The 23,609-nt window shown below is 41.7% G+C and overlaps 1 protein-coding gene across 1 annotated transcript in view; it reads right to left on the bottom strand.

Annotated features, from left to right (window-relative positions):
- Positions 1–5,304: 5,304 nt before the first annotated feature.
- The window catches only part of wdr27 (WD repeat domain 27), a 326,961-nt gene continuing 308,656 nt past the window's right edge, over positions 5,305–23,609 (bottom strand). Inside the window, 1 exon segment of the mRNA XM_078405889.1 lies at positions 5,305–5,370. Within this exon segment, the coding sequence (XP_078262015.1) occupies positions 5,323–5,370 (48 nt within the window). The 3' untranslated portion in view covers positions 5,305–5,322.

Raw genomic sequence — 23,609 nt, 5'->3', positions numbered from 1 at the left:
CGAGCCAGCACCGCCATTCATTGTGACCATGGCTGATCATCCACAATCAGTAACCTGTGCCTGCCTTCTCCCTATATCCCTTGATTCCATTAGCCCCTAGAGCTCCATCTAACTCTCTTTAACTCATCCAGTGAATTGGCCTCCACTACCTTCTGTGGCAGAGAATCCACAAATTCATAACTCTCTGGGTGAAAAACTTTTTCCTCACCTCAGTTTTAAATGGCCTCCCCTTTATTCTTGGACTGTGGCCCCTGGTTCTGGATTCCCCCAACATTGGGAACATTTTTCCTGCATCTAGCTTGTCCAGTCCTTTCATAATTTTATACGTCTCTGTAAGATCCCATCTCATCCTTCTAAACTCCAGTGAATATCCTTTCCAAGTGTCTTTTAAATGTTATAACTATAGCATACCTGCCTCTACCATTTCGTCTGGCAGTTCGTTCCATATACACAGCCCCAACTGTATGAAAAAATGGCACTCGGGTCCCTTTCACATTTCTCCCCTTTCACCCTAAACATATGCCCTCTAGTTTTAAACTCCTCTATCCTGAGATAAACACTAAGAAAAATACTTTATCTTTGGCCTCATGACTTCCTCCTTATAATTCAAACCCTCGGGTAAAATCCTCGTAAATATTTTTTGCACCTTTCCAATTGAATTACATGCTTCCTATAGCAGGGTGACCAGAAGTATAAACAGTACTACAAATGTGGCCTTACCAACATCCAGTCTAGCTGTAACATGACGTACCAATTCTTGTAATTAATACAGTGACCAACGACGGGAAGCATAACATCTTCTTCACCATCCTATTCACCTGAGTCGCCACTTTCATGGAACTATGCACCTACAGTCCTAGGTATCTGTTCTACAACACTCCCCAGGGCCCTAGCATTTACCTTGCCCTGGTTTGCCCTCCCAAACTGTAACATCTAACATTTATCTGAATTAGCCTCCATCTGCTATTCCTTGGCCCTGCTGATCAAAATCCCATAATAATATTCTTCACTGAAATTTTTTTTTCACTTCCACCACCAATCTTAGTGCACAAACTGACTAATCGTGCCCCTTGCATTCACATCCAAATTGCCCTCATCAATCCTCTTGGTCACTTCTTCCAAAAACTCAATCCAATTTGTGAGACAGGAATTCCCTTGCACAAAGTCATGCTGACTATCCCTAATCAGTCCACATCTTTCTCCATGCTAAATACAGTTAAGAAATATTCATTTCACTCCTCGCCCATCTCTTGAGGCACCATACTTAGATGACTTTATTGATCTTTAAGGGGGCCTATTCTCTCCCTACTCTCTTAATATACTTTAGTTTTAGTTTAGTTCAATTTAGTTTCGTTTATTGTCACGTGTTCTGAGGCACAGTGAAAAGCTTTTGTTGGTGGAATCTCTGGATTTTCCATTACCTAATCTGCCAAAGCTACCTCTTATCCCCTTTACGTCCTCTTGATTTCCCTCAAGAGTACTCCTACATCCCATTTGCTGCTCAAGGGATTCACAATCCCAGCTTGCTATAACTGATGTATGCCTCCTTCTTTTTCTTGACCAGAACCTCAATATCTCTTGTCATTGAGCGATGCCTACTCTGGCCAGCTTTGCCCTTCACTGTTAGGAATATGCTGGCCCTGAATTCATGTTAGGCTATGTCTAAAACCCTCTCACTTGGCAGGCATCCCTCTACCTGCAAAGTTCCTGTCTAATACCATCAAAATCGGCCTTGCCCCAATTTAGGACTTTTGGATGAGTTTTATACTTTTCCATAACTATTTAAAATCTAATATAGTTATGGTTGCTGGTCCTTATTTCCCAAGAGGAGGTTAAGTTTTCATTGATTTATTTTTTTACCCCGACAACAGAACACCATAGTCCACCAATTGTATTGCTGTGCATTTTTTGCTTTAATTGTTTTTGCATAAATATCTTGTTCTTCTTTCTTTTGGACAGTTTCCCTGTAATCTATGTATAATTCATGTCTAATTTACATTTATGAATTGTGTGCATCCATGTTCGTATGATACTGCTGCAAGCAAGATTTTTCAATGGACCACATTGCTTTACCGAGTTCCAGATTTCTACTCGCCTTATGAAAAGGATCTTCATGACATCAGCCCTGAGTGATCATACTGACACCTTGCCATGCTCGCAGGGCTAGTTTCATTGGATTACTGCGCTCATCTCACGTGGGGACTAGTGAACCACACTGTGGTGAACATGGCCATACCTGAAGCCGGAGGGACTTCAACTCAGAGTTGACGAGCTGGAATTTGAGCCCTAAAAACTGTGACACGTAGGGAGGGGGAGAATTACCTGGATATGGTATTCAAGGAGCTGGTCATGTCCATGAGAGTAACTCGATAAATTGGAAAATAATCAGGAACAAGATGGTGTGATTGCACCACAAGTAGGTGGAGGGATCTAGGGATCCATTCCAGAGGAGGATCAGACCCTACCAGTGTCCAATCGATATAAAGTTATTGCTCCATGTGTGCATAAGGGAGGGAGGCAAACCGTCTGTAACACTGTGGCACAGTGAACCATTCAAGTGTGTGTGTGTGTGTGTGGGGGGGGGGGGGGGAGGGGGAAAGGTAGTAGTGAAAGGGAATAGGACAATTAAGGGAAGATATGTTGTTTATTTACAGTGGGGATAGATAAATACTTGAAAAACCAAGGAATGAAGGGTTGTGGGGAACTGGCACTGGAGGAGTTGAGGCCAGCATGGATCATTCATGATCAAATTGTATGGCAGGCCAGGCTTGAGGGACCTGGTGAACCAATCCTGTTCTTGGTGTTCTTGTACTCTATCGCCAATGACTGAACTGAGGCTGCCCATGACTAACAGATACTTACGAACACCTGATGATCGATACCCAGTACCTCTCAGGTTTCAGTGGCAACGCTGAAGTCCGAAAAGTCCAGTTAGTCACTTTTGGGCACATTTGACTTTCCACTCCAACACTAGACTCACCATGAAGCACTGACAGGCGTCAGAGTGGATTAAATTATTATTAATTATAAATTAAATTGTTTATTGTGTTTTAACCTGCAGTTAATTAGTTTTCATTTTTTTTAGATACTTTTATGTACAATGATGTTGCCTTTTGAATATCTTTAAATGCTTCTGATGATTCTCAATGTCTGTTTAAAGAAAAGCCTTTGATAGCTGAGGCCAGGCCGTCGCTCGGAGGTGACTCTGCCTCGTGGGACACCTCTCAAGTGCGGAGGGTCAGCTCATCCAGATCTCCACACCTGAGAAAATAGAGCAGTGACTCCCAGAATAATCCAACCCACTAACCGCACGCTGGACTGATTTGAAATCTTTCTGTTTATTCAATTCCAGAATCGATTAGGAATGAAGTGTTAGTCTTTGCAGAATGAGCCTGGATTGCATGTTAACAAGCGAAGCAACTCACAAGACTAGAATCACTTCCGTTATGCAGTGGAACTCATAGACAAGGGAACTAAGGGATATGGAGCACCACGGCTGAGGTAAAAACCATACCTGCAGAGGTGGATTTTGCAGAATGGTCAAAAGAGTCTTTTTCTAGGAGTTTGTATTTATTAATCCATGAACACATGGCTAACAAAGTATGTTACAATGAAGCAATATCACAAAATAACAACAGATACAAATTTCCAACTGGTGAAGTTGAAACTGAAAATATTATCAAATAAAGAAAGCAATAATTTGGAAATTTAAAACAGGCAACGTGTACAAATGCTCATAAACGAATTGAGAAATACAGTACGTTGTGACCCTAGTGATCAATGCTTATCAGCTTGCTAAAGTGACGGGATGCGAATGAGTCCATCACCAGCTGCGTGGGGGTGAGTGAGAATGGTTCCTGAGAAAGTGGGAGAAGGTTTCAAGATGTAGTCTAACCAAACAGACAGGCTGAAGTTTATTCATTGTATTGACTGCTTTGCGTAGTGAACACAGTGGGATTTGATTATAGAGGTTGAAACTTTCAAAAAACAGCACTTTTGGGACCTGACTGGTGATCCAACGAGATATCGACCCTGATCATCTTTCTATGAGCAGGAGAATTGTTCTTTCTAAGTATGGTGGATAGATGTGGGAAATGGAGACTGAAAGGTTCCAACAAGCATCCATAACTCAAAATTTCCCCAAGTCAGAAACGCTGTTGGCTGAATCGCTATCTACCGAGGTTGCAAAATTGCATTGGTAGATTAATTAGTTAAAGATTAGCGCAGATCTTAGTTAATTTTGGTTTGTAGTTGGGTCTTAATTAGAATTATTAGTACAGATCTATACTATAGATTAAAAACATGCTGATTCACGGGAATTGCCTGACCATAGAATGTTGGACCAGAGAGTTTGAACTTGTATTAAATAGATGGGTGGAATGATTGCAAGAAGCTGCCCATGTGTGAATGCAGTGGGTGAGAAAGCCATGGAAATTCATCACTTTTACTGTCCTCATGGTCATCACCAAATGTGAACAGCACCAAAAACTATCCGCATTTATTATCTGCAAGCCTCTTTAAGGCTCCAAATATATTGCAGAATGATATGGACTTTTTGCTCTAAATATATTGATTGGCGTGAATGCGGAACATATGCAATACAATTACCAGGAACATCAAATAGCATTCAAGGCCACACCTTTCATTAATGTCTCTCAACACAAGCCCATTTTTGTTGAGGGAATGTGTGATGAAAGAAAGACATATTTGACTCACTCTTAAGGCTAAGGAGAATTATTGCAGTATCATCAGTTTATAACAATCATTTAGTAAAAGGATGGGAGAATATATTACTTACGTCCTACCCTCATTAAAGTTTCAACAAACTGACACAGCTCCAAAACAGAGAGAATATGGATCATTAAACATAGTTTTATGTTTTAGGACAATGAATTTTCAGATGAGTCACAGAAAAGCAATTCTCGTTTCTGGCATTGCAATGTATATTTTGTGTCCCCTCCAACTTGATGGCTTGACACAGGTGAAACACATGACACACTCTCTTTTATCTTCTGAGTCACTGATCAACACCCAGCTGTCTGAAAACCTCCTTAGCAAGCTGCTCACTAGAAGCCCTTTATTCCAGATGGATTGGGAATTTAATGTACGCGCAGCTGATTTCAGCATGAACTTTTGAATTCTCCTGTTAACTGCCTCCTGATTTCCTGGACATTTACAGTTGGTTCAAAATATCATCCCTCTTTCCTGCAGATAACCACCCACCCACCCACCCATGGAAAGTCCTTCCTGCTTTCCGTTTATGAGATGACTTCACCTTGCTGTGTCCAATCTTCATCCTTGTACCCTCAGGGTCCTCTTCCACTATGGTACGAAGAGTTGAAGCTTGCCATCCAGAGTTGCGGTGGTTAGCTGTAGCATGAAAAACAAAAGGCAGATGGCAAGTTATTTTACATCCTTTAACTGCTGAAAAAACTGAGGAGACATCCATACTGGTATGCTCCAATCTCCTCTCTCATCCCAAAGGAAGGCTGGTGGGGTTAATCTGAGTTGTCACCATTGTAGATGAGGGGCCATTAGAGATAGAATAGGTTACAGGGAAGTCAGTGGGAAAATGGATAGCTCTGAGAACCAGAATAGACTTAATGGGCTGAATGGTTTCCTTTTGTGTTATAAAACACATAACACATACACAGTCGAGCACAGTCCTTTCCACCCACAGTATCTGTGCCAATCATTTTGCCAAGTTAAACTATTCCGATCTGCCTGCACGTTCTAAATCCCTTTACTCCCTGACTAAATAACTCTTAACTATTCTAAACACTTCCACCACTTCCCTTGGCTACATTTTCCAGGCACCTACCTTTTCACACATTCTGCCTTCAAATTTGCCTTGTAAATCTTCTTTAAACTTTGCCCCTCTCATCTTAAAGCTATGCCCTCTGGTATTTTCCCATAAGAAAAAAAGAATGTCTCTCATAATTTTATAAACGTCTATCAGGTCATCCCTCCACCTACCTCCCTCCACAGAAGGCAAATCCTAGTTTGTCCAACTTCTCATCGTATGCTAGCATTTTCTAATCCTGGTAATATCCTCCTTGACATAAGAAACTCCAGATGCTGAAATCTTAAGCAAAACACAAAGTGCTAGAGGAACTCCTCGGGTCAGACAGCATCTTTGGAGGGAATGGACAGGCACATTTCAGTTTGGGACATCCTGGTGAATGTCCTTCCACCACTACCTCCTGTCTTCTACGGCCAAGCTAATTTTGAATCCAATTTATCAAATCACTACGGATCCCATTTACCTTAATCTCTGGATCAATCTTCCATAACGAGGGACATTGATGAATGTTTTACTATAACCCATGAATACAAAATCAAATGTCCACCCTCTCCAGGGACCTTAAATGGGGGGCCACCATCGACCCCACAGTCAAAAAGGCCCTACAGAGGATGTACTTTCTGCAGCAACTGAGGAAACACAATCTGCCACAGGCAATGATGGTCCAATTCTATACTGCTATCATTGAGTCCGTCCTCACCTTCTCCATCATGGTCTGGTTTGGCTCAGCCACCAAGCACGACATCCGGAGGCTGCAACGGTTCATTCGATCAGCTGAGAAATCTGTTGGCTGCAGCCTTCCCCCCATTGACGAACTGTACGCTGCAAGGGCCAGGAAGTGAGCGGGCAAGATCATCTCTGACCTCTCTCACCCTGGCCACAAAACCTTTGAAGCACTACTGTGATCATATTGAATGGCGGTGCATGCTCGAAGGGCCGAATGGCCTACCCCTGCACCTATTTTCTATGTTTCTATGTTTCCCTCTGGAAGGCGACTCCGGACTGTCAAAGCAGCCACAGCCAGACATAAAAACTACTTTTTTTTCCACGAGTGATAGTTCTACTCAATAACCAAAGTCTGTAGTCTCTTTTTTGCTCTGGTTTATTTTCACCCACATGTTTACACTGTAATGTTGTATCCTTATTGTTTTGATGTGTTATGCTTTATTCTTAATTGTTAACTGTATGTTTGTGTTGTCATTTGTAAGCAGAGCACCAAGGCACATTCCTTGTATATACACATACTTGGTCAATAAACGTATTCATTCATTCATTCATTCATTCATTCATTCATTCATTCATTCAATCATCTTTGTCACCTTCTCCAAAAACTCGCTCAAGTTTGTCAGATATGACCTCGACCCATAGAAAGTTATGCTGAATATTCCTAATAATTCCTTAATTCCATAAATGCAAAAAAATACTATCCCTACGAATTCTTCAATACTTTCACCATCTCTGATGCAAGGCTCACCAGCCAATAATTTGCTGGATTATTGCCATCCAAGTATCAGTTATCCATAGGTTTCCATTCCAGTCCCAGGCTTGGAATTTAACATAGAAAAACATAGAAAACATAGAAAATAGGTGCAGGAGGTGCATTTGGCCCTTCAAGCCAGCACCGCCGCCCATTGGGATCATGGCTGATCATCTACAATCAGTAACCCGTGCCTGCCTTCTCCCTATATCCCCTGATTCCACTAGCCCCTAGAGTTCTATCTAACTCTCTTTTAAATTCATTGAGTGAATCTTCTGTGGCAGAGAATTCCACAAATTCACAACTCTCTGGGTGAAAAAGGTTTTTCTCATCTCAGTTTTTAATGGACTCCCCTTTATTCTTAGACAGTGGCCCCTGGTTTTGGACTCCCCCAACATTGGGAACATTTTTCCTGCAATTTAGTGTAGAAACAGTGTGTGTGTGCGTGTGTGTGTGTGTGTGCCTGCTGTCAGTGAGGTTGTAGTGCTTCTCAGTCTGAAGAAGGGTCTCAACCCGAAACGTCACCCATTCCTTCTCTCCTGAGATGCTGCCTGACCTGCTGAGTTACTCCAGCATTTTGTGAAATAAATACCTTTGATTTGTACCAGCATCTGCAGTTATTCTTTTACACTTCTTAAACAAAGGGACATATAGACTATACTGCAGTCCTCTGGGGCCTAGCCTGTGGCAAAAGATACAAAGATCTCTGTCAAGGCCCCGGCAATTTTCTCTCTTGCTTCTCTCAATAACCTGGAATAGATCTCACAGGACCCGGTGTCATCAATCTTAATGCTTCTCAAGAGACCCAATATCTCATCTTTCTTGATATCAACATGCCTTGGAATATTAGCACACCCCTCCCTGATCTCATTATCCTACATGTCCTTCTCCTTGGTGAATACTGATGCAAAGTACTTATTTAGTACCTTACTTACTTCCTCCGCCACTGGGCATAAATTCCTTTCTTTGTCTTTTAGTGGTCTTACCCTCTCTTTTGTTTTTAATGTATGGATAAAATGCCATGCGCTTTTCTTCAATCCTACTCACAGAAGGCAATCTTTGGCTCCTTTTAGCCCTCCTTACCCCTTGTTTAAGTTATTTCCAGCTTTTTTTACATTTACATTGAAAGAGAGTCTGTTTCAAGAAACTACTTTTCTGAAAGTGAAGTCTTAGCCTTTTTATTTAGTTTAGATTTATTCTGATTTCTGATTCTCTGATTGTCTTTTTCAAGATGTCAGCGCCACTGGAAAGTCTGGTAGTTATTGCCCCTGGAAGGCCTAAGGTTGTGGTGGTGAGCAGCCTTCTTGGACTGTTGCAGGCACGATCTGCAATACTAATATACAGAAGAATGGGCTGCAAAGACACTTGAGAGAATAATGAAGTGCCATCTGCATTAACTCAACTGACTGTTAAAACAATTATGACAAGAATCAGAGCCACCACACTGATAGGAAATTGCTTCAACTGAAATCACGGATAATATCCCTGCCATCAAGATGACTCTCTCACTTAGGCTTCAGAAGGGGGTTACTGGGATTGGCAAATGGGTATCGGGGTCAATTGAACGTGCAGATAATGCAAGATAATAAGATTTGGAAGGGAAGATTTGATTTTGATTTTTGATTTTGTGGAATTTTACTGCGTATAGTCTTTATTTTTATAATGGTGCTAGCATTTCAATAGGAAGTCACTGGTTATGATGTGCATGGAATATGAGACACCACATGAAATGTCAGCTGTCTGGTATTGGTATTGGTTTATTATTGTCAAATGTACTGAGATAGTGAAAAGCTTTGTTAGCATGCTATCCAGTCAAATCATGCACTACATTCTTTCCCTTCTCATATTTCATTCTTGTCTCATCACTAAACACATTAAAGGAGGTTCTAATTTTACAAATGAATGTTTTGTGTTCTTCACATTTCTGAATGATTGCTGCACTTTTCTGGAAGTGTTACCTCATGGACAAAGGAAAAAAAACAATGGTGACATTCAGACGTGAAAGAACACAGCATAGTTTGAGCAAGGGTAACACGATTTCACCAGCTAACACATATTTCTCTTTAATCCACACTATTGCAAATAGCTTAATTGCCATTCATCCTGACAGTGTGGAGGTCAATAACCAGACAGCACATACGTGGCATTTGCTTGTTTTACAATTGGAAAATAAGGACTCAGATGAGAAAAAGAGAAAATATGTTCACATAACATGTTGTTTTGATCTGGACTGCACTAGCTGGGAGGATGCCACAAACAGATTCATCAGTGACTTTCGAAAGTGAATTGGCTAAGTAATGGAGATAGAATAAGAAGGGTTTCGACCTGAAACGTCACCCATTCCTTCTCTCCAGAGATGCTGCCTGTCCCGCTGAGTTACTCCAGCATTTTGTGTCTATCTTTAGAATAATTCATAGCTGTGGGAAGATTGCAATTAGTTGAATCAGCGTTTCGAAGAGCAACCACAGGCATGGTGGACTAAATGTTCTCATCCTCTGCTGTAAATTTCTTTAATTTCCAATGTAGATGGCTGCTTCATCTGCTTGTAAACCTTCTGAGAGATGATACAGCTGAAGTGTAAGAGATCTGAAAGCTCCAGATAAATGAAATGCATGCAGTTCAATCCTTACAGAATCACGAAAACCAAAACTGTTAAGCAACAGACAGAAGCACTCACTGGCAACAGCCATGTCTCAAGGGAATTTAAGGGTTAACACTGCACTGAGCCACGAGAACCAGATTTAAAGCATGTTTGTTTCTTGGCTCAAATAGTAAGATGTATTCATTAACTGCTGAGCGAGCAAAATAATTGCACAAAATTGGCCAGAGATAACATGGAATGAGGAATGACCTTCACATCCTCCCTCATCTGATCAAACCAAAGGTTACTAATGGAGAATTCCTACTTGAGGAATCCTCTGAACGTTTTATTGTGCCTCGCACAGGGGCGAGTGCCAAATGATCCTGAACTGAACTGCTCATTGTTTCAAAAAGACCAAATTCTGGCCTGCTAAACCAATCTGGATCCCTCCACATTGTGTGTGATGTCACTGTCTATTCTGCTAACACATTCAAAGAGAAAACCATTTTAAAGTCTCTGAAATATTACTTTATTCATAAAACATGCAGATGTATGTCGCACAGAATATTCATCCCTCATAATTTTTAGTGCGAGCCAGATTATTCCATTTTCATCAGATCTGTATGATGCCAGTTTCCCTTTGCATACATTCCTTGAAGGGTTTTTTACACGGTGTAAAGCTAGTAGGAGGTTTGCCCTTACAGTTTTTGTGCTGGGTACATGTACCTCAGCACATAGGTCTATGCCTTGAGGTGTACCAGGCTGCAGCATTTTGTCACTGACAGCCCCCTGGACTGGAAGAGCAAGGGTTTTCAAACAGGGCATTAAGTATATTTCATCAGGTTGATAGTCCTTCAGCAACAAGTGGCATTTGTTTCAGAGTGAGTTCCACTGTTGTTGCTGATGTCCCAGCTAATTGTCCCAGGAAACATCCTGGTAAACCTCCTCTGTATCTCTCCAGTGCAATTATATCCTCCCTGTCGCGTGGTGATGAGAACTGCATACAGTACCCTAGCTGGGTCTAACAAAAATGGTTTAAAAAGTCATACCATATTCCCTCTGCTCATACTCTGTGCCCCTGCTAATGAAGGCACACATCCCATATGGAAGGAGATTGCAGAAAGTTGCAAGACTAAGTGTTGTCGTAGTAGAGGATTGTAACTTTCCCAATGTCGTCTGGGAATTCCAAGGGGTTAGACGGGGTAGAATTTGTCAAGTGTGTTCAGGAAAGTTTCTTCAGGCAATTGGTAGAGGGCCCTATAAGGATCAGGAGCCTGACCTACTGTTAAGGAATTGGGCAGAACAAATGACTGAAGGAAAAGGTTAGAAGATTGGTTGACTGGCAGAAGGCAAAGAGTGGGAATAAAGGAAGCCTTTTCTGGTTGGCTGCCAGTGACTAGTGGCGTTCCGGAGGTGTCAGTGTTGGTTCCGTTACTTTTAATGTTGTATGTTAATGATCTGGATGAGGGAATTGATGGCTTTGTTGACCAGGTTTGATGACCAGTTTGCGGAGGTTGTGAAGATAGGTGGAGGTGCAGGTAGTGTTGAGGAAGCAGGGAAGCTGCGGAACTTGGAGGCCGGGAAAGTGGGCAAACGAGTGACAAATGGAATACAGCATAGCAAAGTATACAGTCATGCACCTTGGTAGAAGGAATGGAGGCATAAACTACTTTCTAAATGGAGAGAGAATTCAGAAATCAGAGGTGACCCACAAAACTGGAGTGAAAGCTAGTAATCCTCGATCCTGAAGGACTGCCTAAGAAAATGATGGAAATACTAGGGAAGTCAGGCAGCATCCCTGCTGTGAGAAAGAGAGTTAATGTTTCAGGTTGAAGACCATTCATTAGAAAGTAAGCATGTGGCTAGAACCCCTAGACACACCTAACAATAAGAATGTAAGCATGTGATGCCAATCCTGTATTTGCACATAGTGACATTCTAACTGGTCATCAGTATTGGAGCAGTTGTGATTGTTATAAGAATAAGATAGGTTTGAAGAATGACATAAAAAGAATAAAGGTTTTTCACACATGTTGGATTCATCTTTTTGTATTGTTACAATGTTAAGTTGGTATCAGCCTAGGCTAATGTGGCAGGAGCTGTTTTGCTGTTGGGGTGTCTGTTAAGTGAGATATTACCCGGTTTGAAGGCAAGCATCATGAAAGGCTCTATCTCATAGAAACTTGAGATCACTCTAGTCACAAAGTCCATAGAGATAGAATAGCTATCGATCAAATGCCGAGAAGCTACGTAACCCACCAGACTAAATAATTTGAGGAACGGAAACAACAGCTGACAGTATCCATAACCGCAAAGAAAATATCTTTATGCCAAAGATCAGCTTGACCCCTAATCATAAATAATTCTGAGAACTTTATCAGGGATACAGAGTCTGGAAATTGTCAGTTAAGATTTACTTCTGACAGTACAAAGGAGAATCACAAAACGAATCGCAACCACAACCAGAGTGCAGTACTGAACTACTATCTACCTCATTGGTGACCCCCGGACTATCCTTGATCGGACTTTGCTGGCTGTACCTGACATTAAACATTATTCCCTTATCATGTATCTATACACAGTAAATGACTCAATTGTAATCATGTATTGTCTTTCTGCCGACCAGTTAGCACGCGACAAAAGCTTTTCACTGTACCTCGGTATACGTGACAATAAACTAAAATGAAGAGTAGAAGATGTCGTAATAATGCTGCATGCTAACCGGCCAACGATTGATGGACATGTTTTCCAGAAGGATTCTGGTCCTCATATGGCTCTCACTAGAGCAGTGTACCAGTAAGGGAGAGCCTATAGTTCTTACCCCTTCCAATCGTGCTGCTGAAAAAGCCAGCTGGCTTGGTCTCCAGGAAGAGATAAGTGTCTTGCATGCTTCCCAAATAAATAGCATTGACCACCAGGAATTCTCCATAATCACCAGAACATCGAGAGTGAAAGCTTTCCCTGTTAATGAAAAGATCCGAGTTCTTCACGGAGCCCTTATGAACACATGATTGACTGAGCACGTGGGAAGTCAGCAATGTTGCTAAATCCCAGTGTCTCGTGCTTCTAGCCAAGATGATGAAATAACTTCACCGTGAATATATTGACTGGTGGCCTCACTGGTGCAGAAGTGATCAGCATGTTGGGATCTGTGGCAGAGATGTGATGTGACCTTCTGGAAAGAACGTGCCGTGAGGGGACCTTATCGTTAATGATGAGAGAGGCCCGAGGTCTTCCCTCTGAATGGCACCCGCTTCAACGATGACAGTTGTAGAAAACCTGACCCTACAACCATATCACTTGGCACTTGTCATGTGGTGAAATTCACGTGAACTGTGCATCTGGATACACTAAATTCACCCTGTGATTCAGGAATGGTTCTTTGGACACTGAGAAAAAGGTAGGAGAATCTAGAAGATAGAGGGAGACTTGCGTTTGTCAATTTTTGTAAGATGGCCATGGATTTGTGAATGTAGGTCTTTACCAGCAAAGTTTCAGCAGGAATACTCTCTGCTGTCAAGCCATTGTCAACACTATAACTGAGTGTTTAATTCTTTAACAAGGAGAGTGGGACTTACCATCAACCTCCACCAACCTGCCTGCAACCATGCTGACAATAAAGCTTCATGGTGAAACTCTGGAATTCTTGGATGTCCCGTATCTTCTGAAGCCATCTTTCGGCGTAGTTGGTGCAGGAGGATTTCAAGGGAGTAATAGTTTAAATTGTGGTGGCTTAATGGAAGTGATGTAAAGGCCGAGAGACTATTTTAAGGAGCTGGATATGGCTACTACGGCTTCCCCACGATGCAGTTGGAAAATACCTTCCAGATTTGGAGCACCTCAGTGATAGACTCTGAGACTTCTAATTCATATTTCCTTGGACTGGGGAGAACGTGGTAAAGGAGAGTCTCAGCTCTGACTGTAACTCAGTCCATGCTGTGATGTCATACTCAAATTGTATTGCCTCACAGTATTGAGTAAATAAAAATTGACCTTTCTTGTTTCTTTCACATTTTGTGTGCATTTGTCTGTCTAACTGTCTGTTTATTTATGTTCTTCCATCTATTTATTTATTTATGTCTGCCTATTTATTTATGTTTGTCTATTTATTTATTTATTTCCTGCATGAATTCCCAAAGAGTGAATTTTATTCTACACCTCAATTTTTTAGGTTGACCTGTAAATTCCACAAGGGTAAATTTCCATAACCCAATGGCCGTAACATAGAGGTTGTTTGCAACAGGACATGTGTTGGACTGATGCCTGAATAGCAACAACTGGAAAAGGGGAAATCCAGTTGATGCGGTGGAGTTTGCCAGACCTTTGTAGGGAATATTCAGTGGCAAGTACTGTTGTTTTATTGCTGATTGAAAAATTCAGCCCATAATGTCCACCTGGATATTATAAGAATGTCATAACAACGTAAAGCATGATCATATGCTCCTGTATCCTGACCGACTTCTTTGCTTTCACTTCTAATTTTGGCCTGAGTCATAACCAGTACAATTAGAGTGAATGGAATTCTTATGGAAGACTTCTTGCCCTTGAGGACTTTACCACTCCTTAAAGAGGCTGCATCTGTAAAGTATTCTTACCACACACCGTAAGTGCATCAACTTTGGAGAGGATTTATTATATCATTAAAGTGGACAGATAATAGAGAGGCTTTATTGACCATTAACCAGAGAGTCTAAACAGCGTTCCATGTGGTTAGTGTGAGAAATAACTGAGGCAATTTGCTGTCAGTCTCTCTAACAATCCAAGTAAAGCATGAATAAATTTCAGGTGTACGTTAGAAGTGAAGCTGACTCTGTTTAGATTATGCTTTACCTTGATTAATATTAAGCAATTTTAGATTATACAAAATTTTGATGGATAATTTTAGTGGAGAATCCAGAGTTTCAGGGTCAGTTACTGACAAATTCTGCAGGATAACGTCTGACAAGGGAAATTGAACACACAACATAATTTACATCTCAATTCAATGAGACAGCAGGCGGGAGACAGCATTCCACTTTGAGCCAAAAATGTCTGTGATCTGGGTAGAAACGGATCTAAACTTCGAGTGTAATTACAATTTGTTCAAGCATCATGAAACCACTAAACACAAAAAACTTACCATGCCGCTACCTCTAAAATCAGCTTAAGGTCAAGTGTTAGGAGTAGAATTAGGCCATTTGGCCCATCAAGTCTATCCCACCTTTCATTCTCTCCCTCCTAACCCCATTCTCCTGCCTTCTTCCCATAACCTCCGACACCTGTACTAATCAAAAATCTATCTATCTCTGCCTTAAAAATAAATACTGACGGCCTCCACAGCCTCTGTGGCAAAATATTCCACAGATTCACCACCTTCTGACTAAAGAAATTTCTGCTCATCTCCTTCCTAAAAGAACATCCTTTAATTCTAAGCCTATGACCTCTAGTCTAGACTCTTCCACAAGTGGAAACATCCTCTCCACATCCACTCAATCCAAGCCTTTCACTATTCTGTATGTTTAAATGAGGTTCCCCCTCATTCTTCTAAATTCCAGCGAGTACAGGGCCAGTGTCGACAAACGCTCATCTTAGGTTAACTTACTCATTTCACCCTCACCCTCTGCTATCTACTATTAAGCAAATTTGGTATCCAGTCAGCTAGATCTCTCTGGATCCCATGTGATCTAAACTTCCAGAGGTGCCAAGCATGCAGAACTTTATCAAAAGTCTTGCTGAGGTCCATTTAGATTACATCTATGGCCCTGCCTTCATCAACTGATTGCTTCTTCAAAAACCTCATTCAAATTTGTGAGACATGATCTTCCACCCACAAAATCATGCTAACTATCCCTAACCAGCCGCTGTCTTTCCAAATGCATGTAAATGGATCCCTCAGAATCTTCTCCAGCAACTTTCCTACTGCAGATGGGATCAATGTGGCAAATACATCTCTTCCATAGATAGTGTAGCAGATGTTTGATAAGGAGGGCAAATAAATGTTTTTTTGCGATAGTTCGCTCTTTTCACCACTCTGCTTCCAACTAACGATCACCCGTACACTACACACGTGGGGGGAGAAACTGGTGCATCCGGAGAAACCCATGTGGTCACAGGGAGAAGGTGGAAACTCAGTACAGACAGCACCCATAGCCAAGATGAAACCCGGGTCTCCGGTGCTGTAAATCAGCAACTCTACCGCCGCGCCACTATGCCACTCTGTCTTTTCTTTGACTAGATAGCATGCAAACAAAAGCTTTTCGCTGCACCTCGGCACACATGGCAACAACAACCTAAACTAAACTATTGTGAATACAAGATGTTTGATGACACTATGGATCCTCATCAACGGACAAAATTAATGGGTGTGTGGGGAGGGAGGGGGGGTATGATATTTGGGAGTCCCAGATACATCATCAAGCTGCTTTCAGCCATAAATTACTTTTGTTCCTTCGCAGCTGCTCTTAAGTCAGTGATACCACTGCGATGAAACAAATCCACTGAATCTGCACAATCAAGCACCCATTTAGACTAATCACATTTTAATTTCCCCATATCTGAACTCCCCCAGAATCTACCGCTCGTCTACACTTCAGGAGCAATTTATAGCAGCCAACTACACACTTGTACATCTTTGGGATAAATATATATGAATCCACACGAATAAACATAACAAATAAATAATATAATATATAAATAAAATATAATAAATAAAATAAATAAAACTAAGTCACAATCAATAAAATCAGGCTATTGACCACTACGACTAAACTCCAAACTATGAGCTGTCTGCATTGCACTAGCGACTTTGTATTTTTTACACTGGATTGGGTTTTTTCATTCTTGAACATTTTTTGTTGTATACTGCGTTTACAAGCCTGTTGTGCTACTGCTGCAAGTAAGAGTTTCATAGTTCCGTTGTGGCACACAGGATGATAAACATATAAGACTCTTTTAAACCTAGGTCACTGTAACAGTGGGGCAGCAGCTCCACTAACCGTGCCAATGTGGTTTGGAACATGCAGAAAGGGCTAGACAATAGACAATAGACAATAGACAATAGGTGCAGGAGTAGGCCATTCAGCCCTTCGAGCCAGCACCGCCATTCAATGCGATCATGGCTGATCACTCTCAATCAGTACCCCGTTCCTGCCTTCTCCCCATACCCCCTCACTCCGCTATCCTTAAGAGCTCTATCCAGCTCTCTCTTGAAAGCATCCAACGAACTGGCCTCCACTGCCTTCTGAGGCAGAGAATTCCACACCTTCACCACTCTCTGACTGAAAAAGTTCTTCCTCATCTCCGTTCTAAATGGCCTACCCCTTATTCTTAAACTGTGGCCCCTTGTTCTGGACTCCCCCAACATTGGGAACATGTTTCCTGCCTCTAATGTGTCCAATCCCCTAATTATCTTATATGTTTCAATAAGATCCCCCTCATCCTTCTAAATTCCAGTGTATACAAGCCTAATTGCTCCAGCCTTTCAACATACGACAGTCCCGCCATTCCGGGAATAGAGAATGCATTAATTTGGCAATGAGTGACAGGCCAACATTTTGTTTGAGAGTTTACCACTGAAAAATTCTCGAGTGCACCAGACCAAAAGTAGAATGCAAGTATTGGATATGTATCAAGACATCATGCCATGCCATTTAGTGCTTGGGTCACAGGGTGCAGATCTAAGAGAGAGAGTACACTAGGTGAAGGAAATTTAAAATTGGCACAAAATGTCTAAAAGAGAGCAAAAAGCACAATTTCTAAATTAATCATTCGTTTCATTAAATAATTGCTGGATATGTGAACAAAAGACCACATGAGCTCCAAAAATAAATCTACAGAAGGATTAAATTGATAGATGTAGCGAGATATAGTTCCAACGTGACTGCTTTGAGTTAGTGGACTAGTCCATATTCAAGAGCTCAGCGGCCAACCGAAAAGAGAGCACTACCTTTGCCACAGACTTCATGAGTATGCAGCACTGCATGTCAAAGAAGACAATCCGAGCGCTTCCCATTTGGAAACCATGATGAACCATGAGGTCTACTCCCCAGCAAAGAACATGTCTGAGATGTTCAGGTTGGCTGATCCCATCCCATTCAAGAAATCTAGGTAGGACCTTCACAAATCCATCAGGGATAGCAAAAGACAATTCTAGACCAAGCTAGAGTCCATACTAACCACACAAACACCCCTCCATTGTGGCAATGCTTCAATGCTTTAACGGGCTATAAAATGAATATGGGTAGAATCGTGACAACACGCATCCTAGAGTGTTTTATCCCAAAGCATTTTGTTTCCAACAGAGCAGTGGGATGACAGCCCTGAGTACAGCAGTACATACATTCATCATTGCAGTTATCAGATTGGCCTTCCTGAGATTGAACCCATGGAAAGCGACTGATCCAGATGGAATCCCTAACCATGTTCTCAGAACCTAGGTGACTCCTCGGGCAGGAATATTCAAATACATCTTTGACTTCTCTCTACTCCAATCTGAGGTTTCCACCTATGTTAGGAAGACCACTATCTTCCTATGCTACAGCAAAACCAGATAGCGTGCTTTATCACTATGATCCAGTGGCTCTGACATCTGCATCATAGAACAATATAGCACAGGAACAGGCCCGTCAGCCCACAATGCCTGTGCCTCACCGTCAACAACGTCCCCTTTGACTCCTCCCACTTCCTCCAAGTTCAAGGCGTAGCTATGGGCACCCGCACGGGCCCCAGCTATGCCTGCCTCTTTGTCGGGTACGTTGAACAATCCCTGTTCCAGGCCTTATCCCCAAACTATATCTCCATTACATTGATGACTGCATCGGTGCTACCTGCTGTACCCATGCAGAACTCATGGACTTCATCGAATTCACCACCCATTTTCATCCTGCACACAAATTTACTTGGACCATCTCCGACACGTCTCTCCCCTTTCTTGATCTCACAGTCTCCATCACAGGAAATAGACTATTGACTGACGTCTATTACAAACCCACTGACTCCCACAACTACCTCGACTACACTTCTTCACACCATACTTCCTGCAAAGGCTATCCCCTACTCCCAATTCCTCCGTCTACATCGCATCGCATCTGCACCCAAGATAAGGTGTTCCATACCAGTACATCCGAGATGTCCTCATTCTTTAGGGAATGGGGGTTCCACTCTCCAATCATAGATGAGACCCTCACTCGTGTCTCCTCGGTATCCTGGAGCTCCACCCTTGCTCCCCCTCCCCTTAGTCGTAACAGAGACAGAGTCCCCCTAGTCCTTTCACCCCATCTGCCGACGCATACAACACATAATCTTCTGAAATTTCCGCCACCTCCAATGGGATCCCACCACTAGCCACATTTTCACATTTCCACCCCTTTCTGCCTTCCGCAGAGACCATTCCCTCTGCAACTCCCTGGTTAACTCATCCCTTCCCACACAAACTACCCCCTCCCCCATATACCTTCCCCTGCAACCGCAGTAGATGCAACACCTGTCCCTATACCTCCTCCCTTGACTCTGTCCAGGGGCCCCGAGAGTCCTTTCAAGTTAGGCAGTGGTTCACTTGCACCTCCTCCAACCTCATCTACTGTATCCATTGTTCAAGATGTGGACTCTTATACATCGGTGACTGGGCGGTCTGGGCGGTCATTTCACGGAACACCTTCACTCAGCCTGCCTGAACCTAGTTGATCTTCCGCTTGCCGGTCCCTTTAATTTTCCTTCCCATTCCTACACAGAACTTTTTGTCCTAGGGCTTCTCCATTGCAAGAGTGAGGCTAAATGCAAATTGTAGGAACAGCATCTCATATTTCGCTTGGGCAGCTTACAGCCCAGTGGTATGAATATTGATTTCTTGCACTTCAGATAGCCCTGGCATTCCCTCTCTCTCTGTCCCTCCCCCTCCCAAGTTGCACTAGCTACTAATTTTCATTCTACAAACAGCTAACGGCCTGTTTCCTTTATCATCGTTACTTTTTTGCATATCTTTCATTCAATTTTCTTTATCTCTCCACATCACTGTCTATATCTCTCGTTTCCTTTATCCTAACCAGTCTGAAGAAGGGTCTCGACCCGAAACATTACCTTTCCTTCTCTCCAGAGATGCTGCCTGTCCCGATAAGTTACTCCAGCTTTTTGTGTCTATCTAAGAATATGTCCTCAATTTTACAATCGACCTCATTGTGGCACTCAACCTTATTATTAGCAATACCTCTGCTGCTGCATATTCTCATACTATTTATTTTCTGTTTTGCACTACTTGATAGCATGCTTTGCCCGAATAGCATGTCAAACAAAGTTTTTCACCGTATCTCGATATAACTGACAATAAGAAACCACTACCAATACCAAGAGGTTAAATGGATAGGGCTCGTATTTAACATAAAATAGGTTGCAATTTGTGAGAGAAAAGGCTTAAATGTTCCAAAAATAACATTCACCACTTTAGCCTGGGATGTGAAGAGCAAATTATTAATTGATTCATATTCCATTACTGAATGGTTTATGCAAACTTGCTATTTAGATGGTATTTTAATTCAATAGTTCTCATTATAAACCACAATAGAGCCTAACAATACATTCACATTTTTAATATAATACGTAATAGCAAGGAATAATACTCCTGTTGACAAGTGCAGCCAATTGGCATTTTAACATAAGTATGAGCATTTTTCCACATTTTTGAACTGTTACTAATGTCCTTTTAATCAGCAAGGCATCTAGATCACAAACACTTAAATCACTATTGTTTTATGTGTTGTTGGATGATTTAAAATATTAAATTAACTTACGGTTCACTGAGGGTTTCAAAGCAGCAATCCAAATGCCATTAACATTAAACAGATGCTTTACATGAGCCACTGACTATTTTCCCAAACAAACCTGGTAAACATTGAGATGGCACAAAATATTATTGATCTCATGCATGACAACACTATTTCTAAAGCCAAGATTTGATAGAACTTCATCAATGGGTAATTTAAAAATCTCAATCCAATGAGATATTTTGTGTGAGCTCCTGACAGATTTTCCACTTGAAGAAGAGGTGTGTAAGCTTATGAGTTATTCTTGTTCTTCTTTTAAATATCCCTGCATGTTGCTGGCCCTCCATCAATCTGAAGAAGGGTCTCGACCCGAAACATCACCCATTCCTTCTCTCCAGAGATGCTGCCTGACCCGCTGAGTTACTCCAGCATTTTGTGGCTACCTCCATCTCCTCCCAGTTTAGTAACTCCTGCTCCCCTTCAGTTATGGCCCTCTGCCTTCCACTGCACCACCATTGGTTACCATTTCTTCAGCTGACAAGAATTAGAGTTCTGGAATTCCCACTGTCTTATTTCCACTCTGTTGTCCTTTGGCAACACTTTGTCAATCCTTTGATCAGGAGCTCCAATTTTTCTCTCCAAATTGTCTTCGGATGTTTAAGGCACGTCATGTGCACCACAAATTGTATGTTGTTTTTCAGGTTGTAGAACGTAGAATAGTACAGAGAACAGTGAAGCATGGGAACAGGCTCTTTCGGCCCACAGTGTCTGTGTTGAACGTGATTCCAAGTTAAACTGATCTCCTCTGCCTCAATAAAGCCAGTCTTACCATGCACCTTCTTTATCTACTTGCGTTGCCACTTTTAGGGAGCTACAGACTTGGTCCCCAAGATCTCTTTGTATGTCAATGCTGTTAAGGCTGAACAATACTAAAAATGATTCCAGCTTGTATCTGATTCACAGAAGCTGCAGGATTATGTGATTGATTCCTGGCCCTGTTTGGAACATAGAAAAGTACAGGATAGGAAAACCTTAAAGTTATGCACTCCAACACTTGATAATTTCACCCTGGGAAAAAAGTTCTGAATACCTACCTCATAATTTTATATACTTCTATCAGGTCTCCACTCAATCTCCGACATTCCAGAGAAAACAATCTATGTGTGTTCAACTTGTCCTTAGAGCTCATACCCTCTCATCCAGGCAGCATTCTGTAAACCTTACCTGCACCCCCTCCAAAGCCTCCACATCTTTCCTGTAATGGGGCAATCAGAACTAAGTAGAATACTCTGAATGTTACCTAAGCAAAGTCCTGTAAACCTGCAAAATGACTTCCTGATTCTTATACTCAATGCTCTGACAAACGAAGCCAAGCATACCACGTGTGTTATGCTCTTATAGTTAACTGATTTTTATTTCTTTAGACATTTGATATGAGAAATAAGGTAGCCCTTGGGCCTGAAACCCACCTTCTGTCATAACTTAATGGTGGCTAAATGTTGTACTCTTACTTCCAAATTTCATTTTCACTGCAGTCAAAAGCCAGATTTTGGACCTTGGGGGAGGAATATAATGCGCACACATATGCTTCCATATTGCAGGCTTAGCACATGTGTCCAGGCATGAATTACTACCCCTTGAAGTTAGAAGGTGCCCTTTACATCTTTGGGACATTCCAAAATACCTTACAGCCATATGAGCCCTCTAGAATTATAGTTTGTGTTGTAATAAATTATATTCCACCCCTCAACTTTATAATACTGTCACCATCCAGCTTGTAATGAAAGAAACATAGTGTTAAGGGAATCTAGATTTATAAACATCAGGCAATAAAGTGAACTTGAGGCCAAAGAACATACCAATTACAATCAATGTCACAGAACAGAACTACTAATATTATTCTACCAAAATGACAAGGACATTTCAAGGATTGCTGCTGTGATTCCATACCTCAAGGCCCTGACCTTAGGCACATTTATTGGACATACAACTCAATATTGTACATTCAATTATTGTGTAATTGATTAATACATTCAATTACAGAATATTATTGTACATGCAATACCGTGTATTGGATATACAGTGTTCACATTGAACGCTGTCTGGAATGGACCGAGATGGGCTGGCTGTGTGGGAAAGATCCCAGTGTCTGTGTTGCAAGGTTTATTCCAAATATAAAGAGTGATCCACAAAAACAAAATCAAAATCAAAACTCAATATGCTCCATTCATCTCTGTAACATCTAGAAAACAAGGACTCCTATTTATTGACTATAGGTCCGCCATCAACACTAAAATCCCAACTAATCTTATCTCCAAACCCCTGGACCTAGGAATCAGCCCCCTCTCTGTCGTGGGATCCTTGACTTTCTGATCCGTAGACCACAATCAATGAGGATAGGTGATAAAATATCCTCCACAATAATTCTCAACACCGGTGGTCCGTAAAGATGCATTCTCAGCCCCCTACTATATTCCTTATATACTCACGACTGTACAGCAAAATCCTGCTCTAACTCCATCTTCACGTTTGCAGATGACACCACTCTAATGGGCTAGATCTTAAGCAATGTCAAAGATGGAGTACAGGAATGAGATAGAGAGCTTAGTAATATGGTGTCAAGAAAAACACTCTCTCCCTCAATGTCAGCAAGATGAAAGAGCTAATTATTGATTTCAAGAAGCGTGGTCGAGAGCTTCAAGTTCCTAGGTGTAAAGTGTGCTTAGCGTGCTTGTTTGGCTGCAGCTTCAATTTGGTTGGTCCAGGACCAACAATCTGTCCTGGACCAACCACATTAAAGTACAGCCAAAAAAGCACACTAACTCCTCTACATCCTCTGGGGATTAAGAAAGTTCAGCATGTCTCCAACAGCTCTTGCCAACGTCTACAGATGCACTGTAGAAAGTATCAGGTTGCATCATTGCTTGGTTTGGGACCAGCTCTACCCAAGATCACAAGAAATCGCAGAAAGTTGTGATTGTAGCCCAGTTCATTATACTGACCAGCGTTCCCACT

This window comes from Rhinoraja longicauda, chromosome 9, assembly GCF_053455715.1.
Source record: "Rhinoraja longicauda isolate Sanriku21f chromosome 9, sRhiLon1.1, whole genome shotgun sequence".
Classification (NCBI taxonomy): domain Eukaryota; kingdom Metazoa; phylum Chordata; class Chondrichthyes; order Rajiformes; family Arhynchobatidae; genus Rhinoraja; species Rhinoraja longicauda.
Note: the sequence above shows the minus strand (reverse complement) of the source record. Positions and strands in the feature narration are given on the sequence as shown.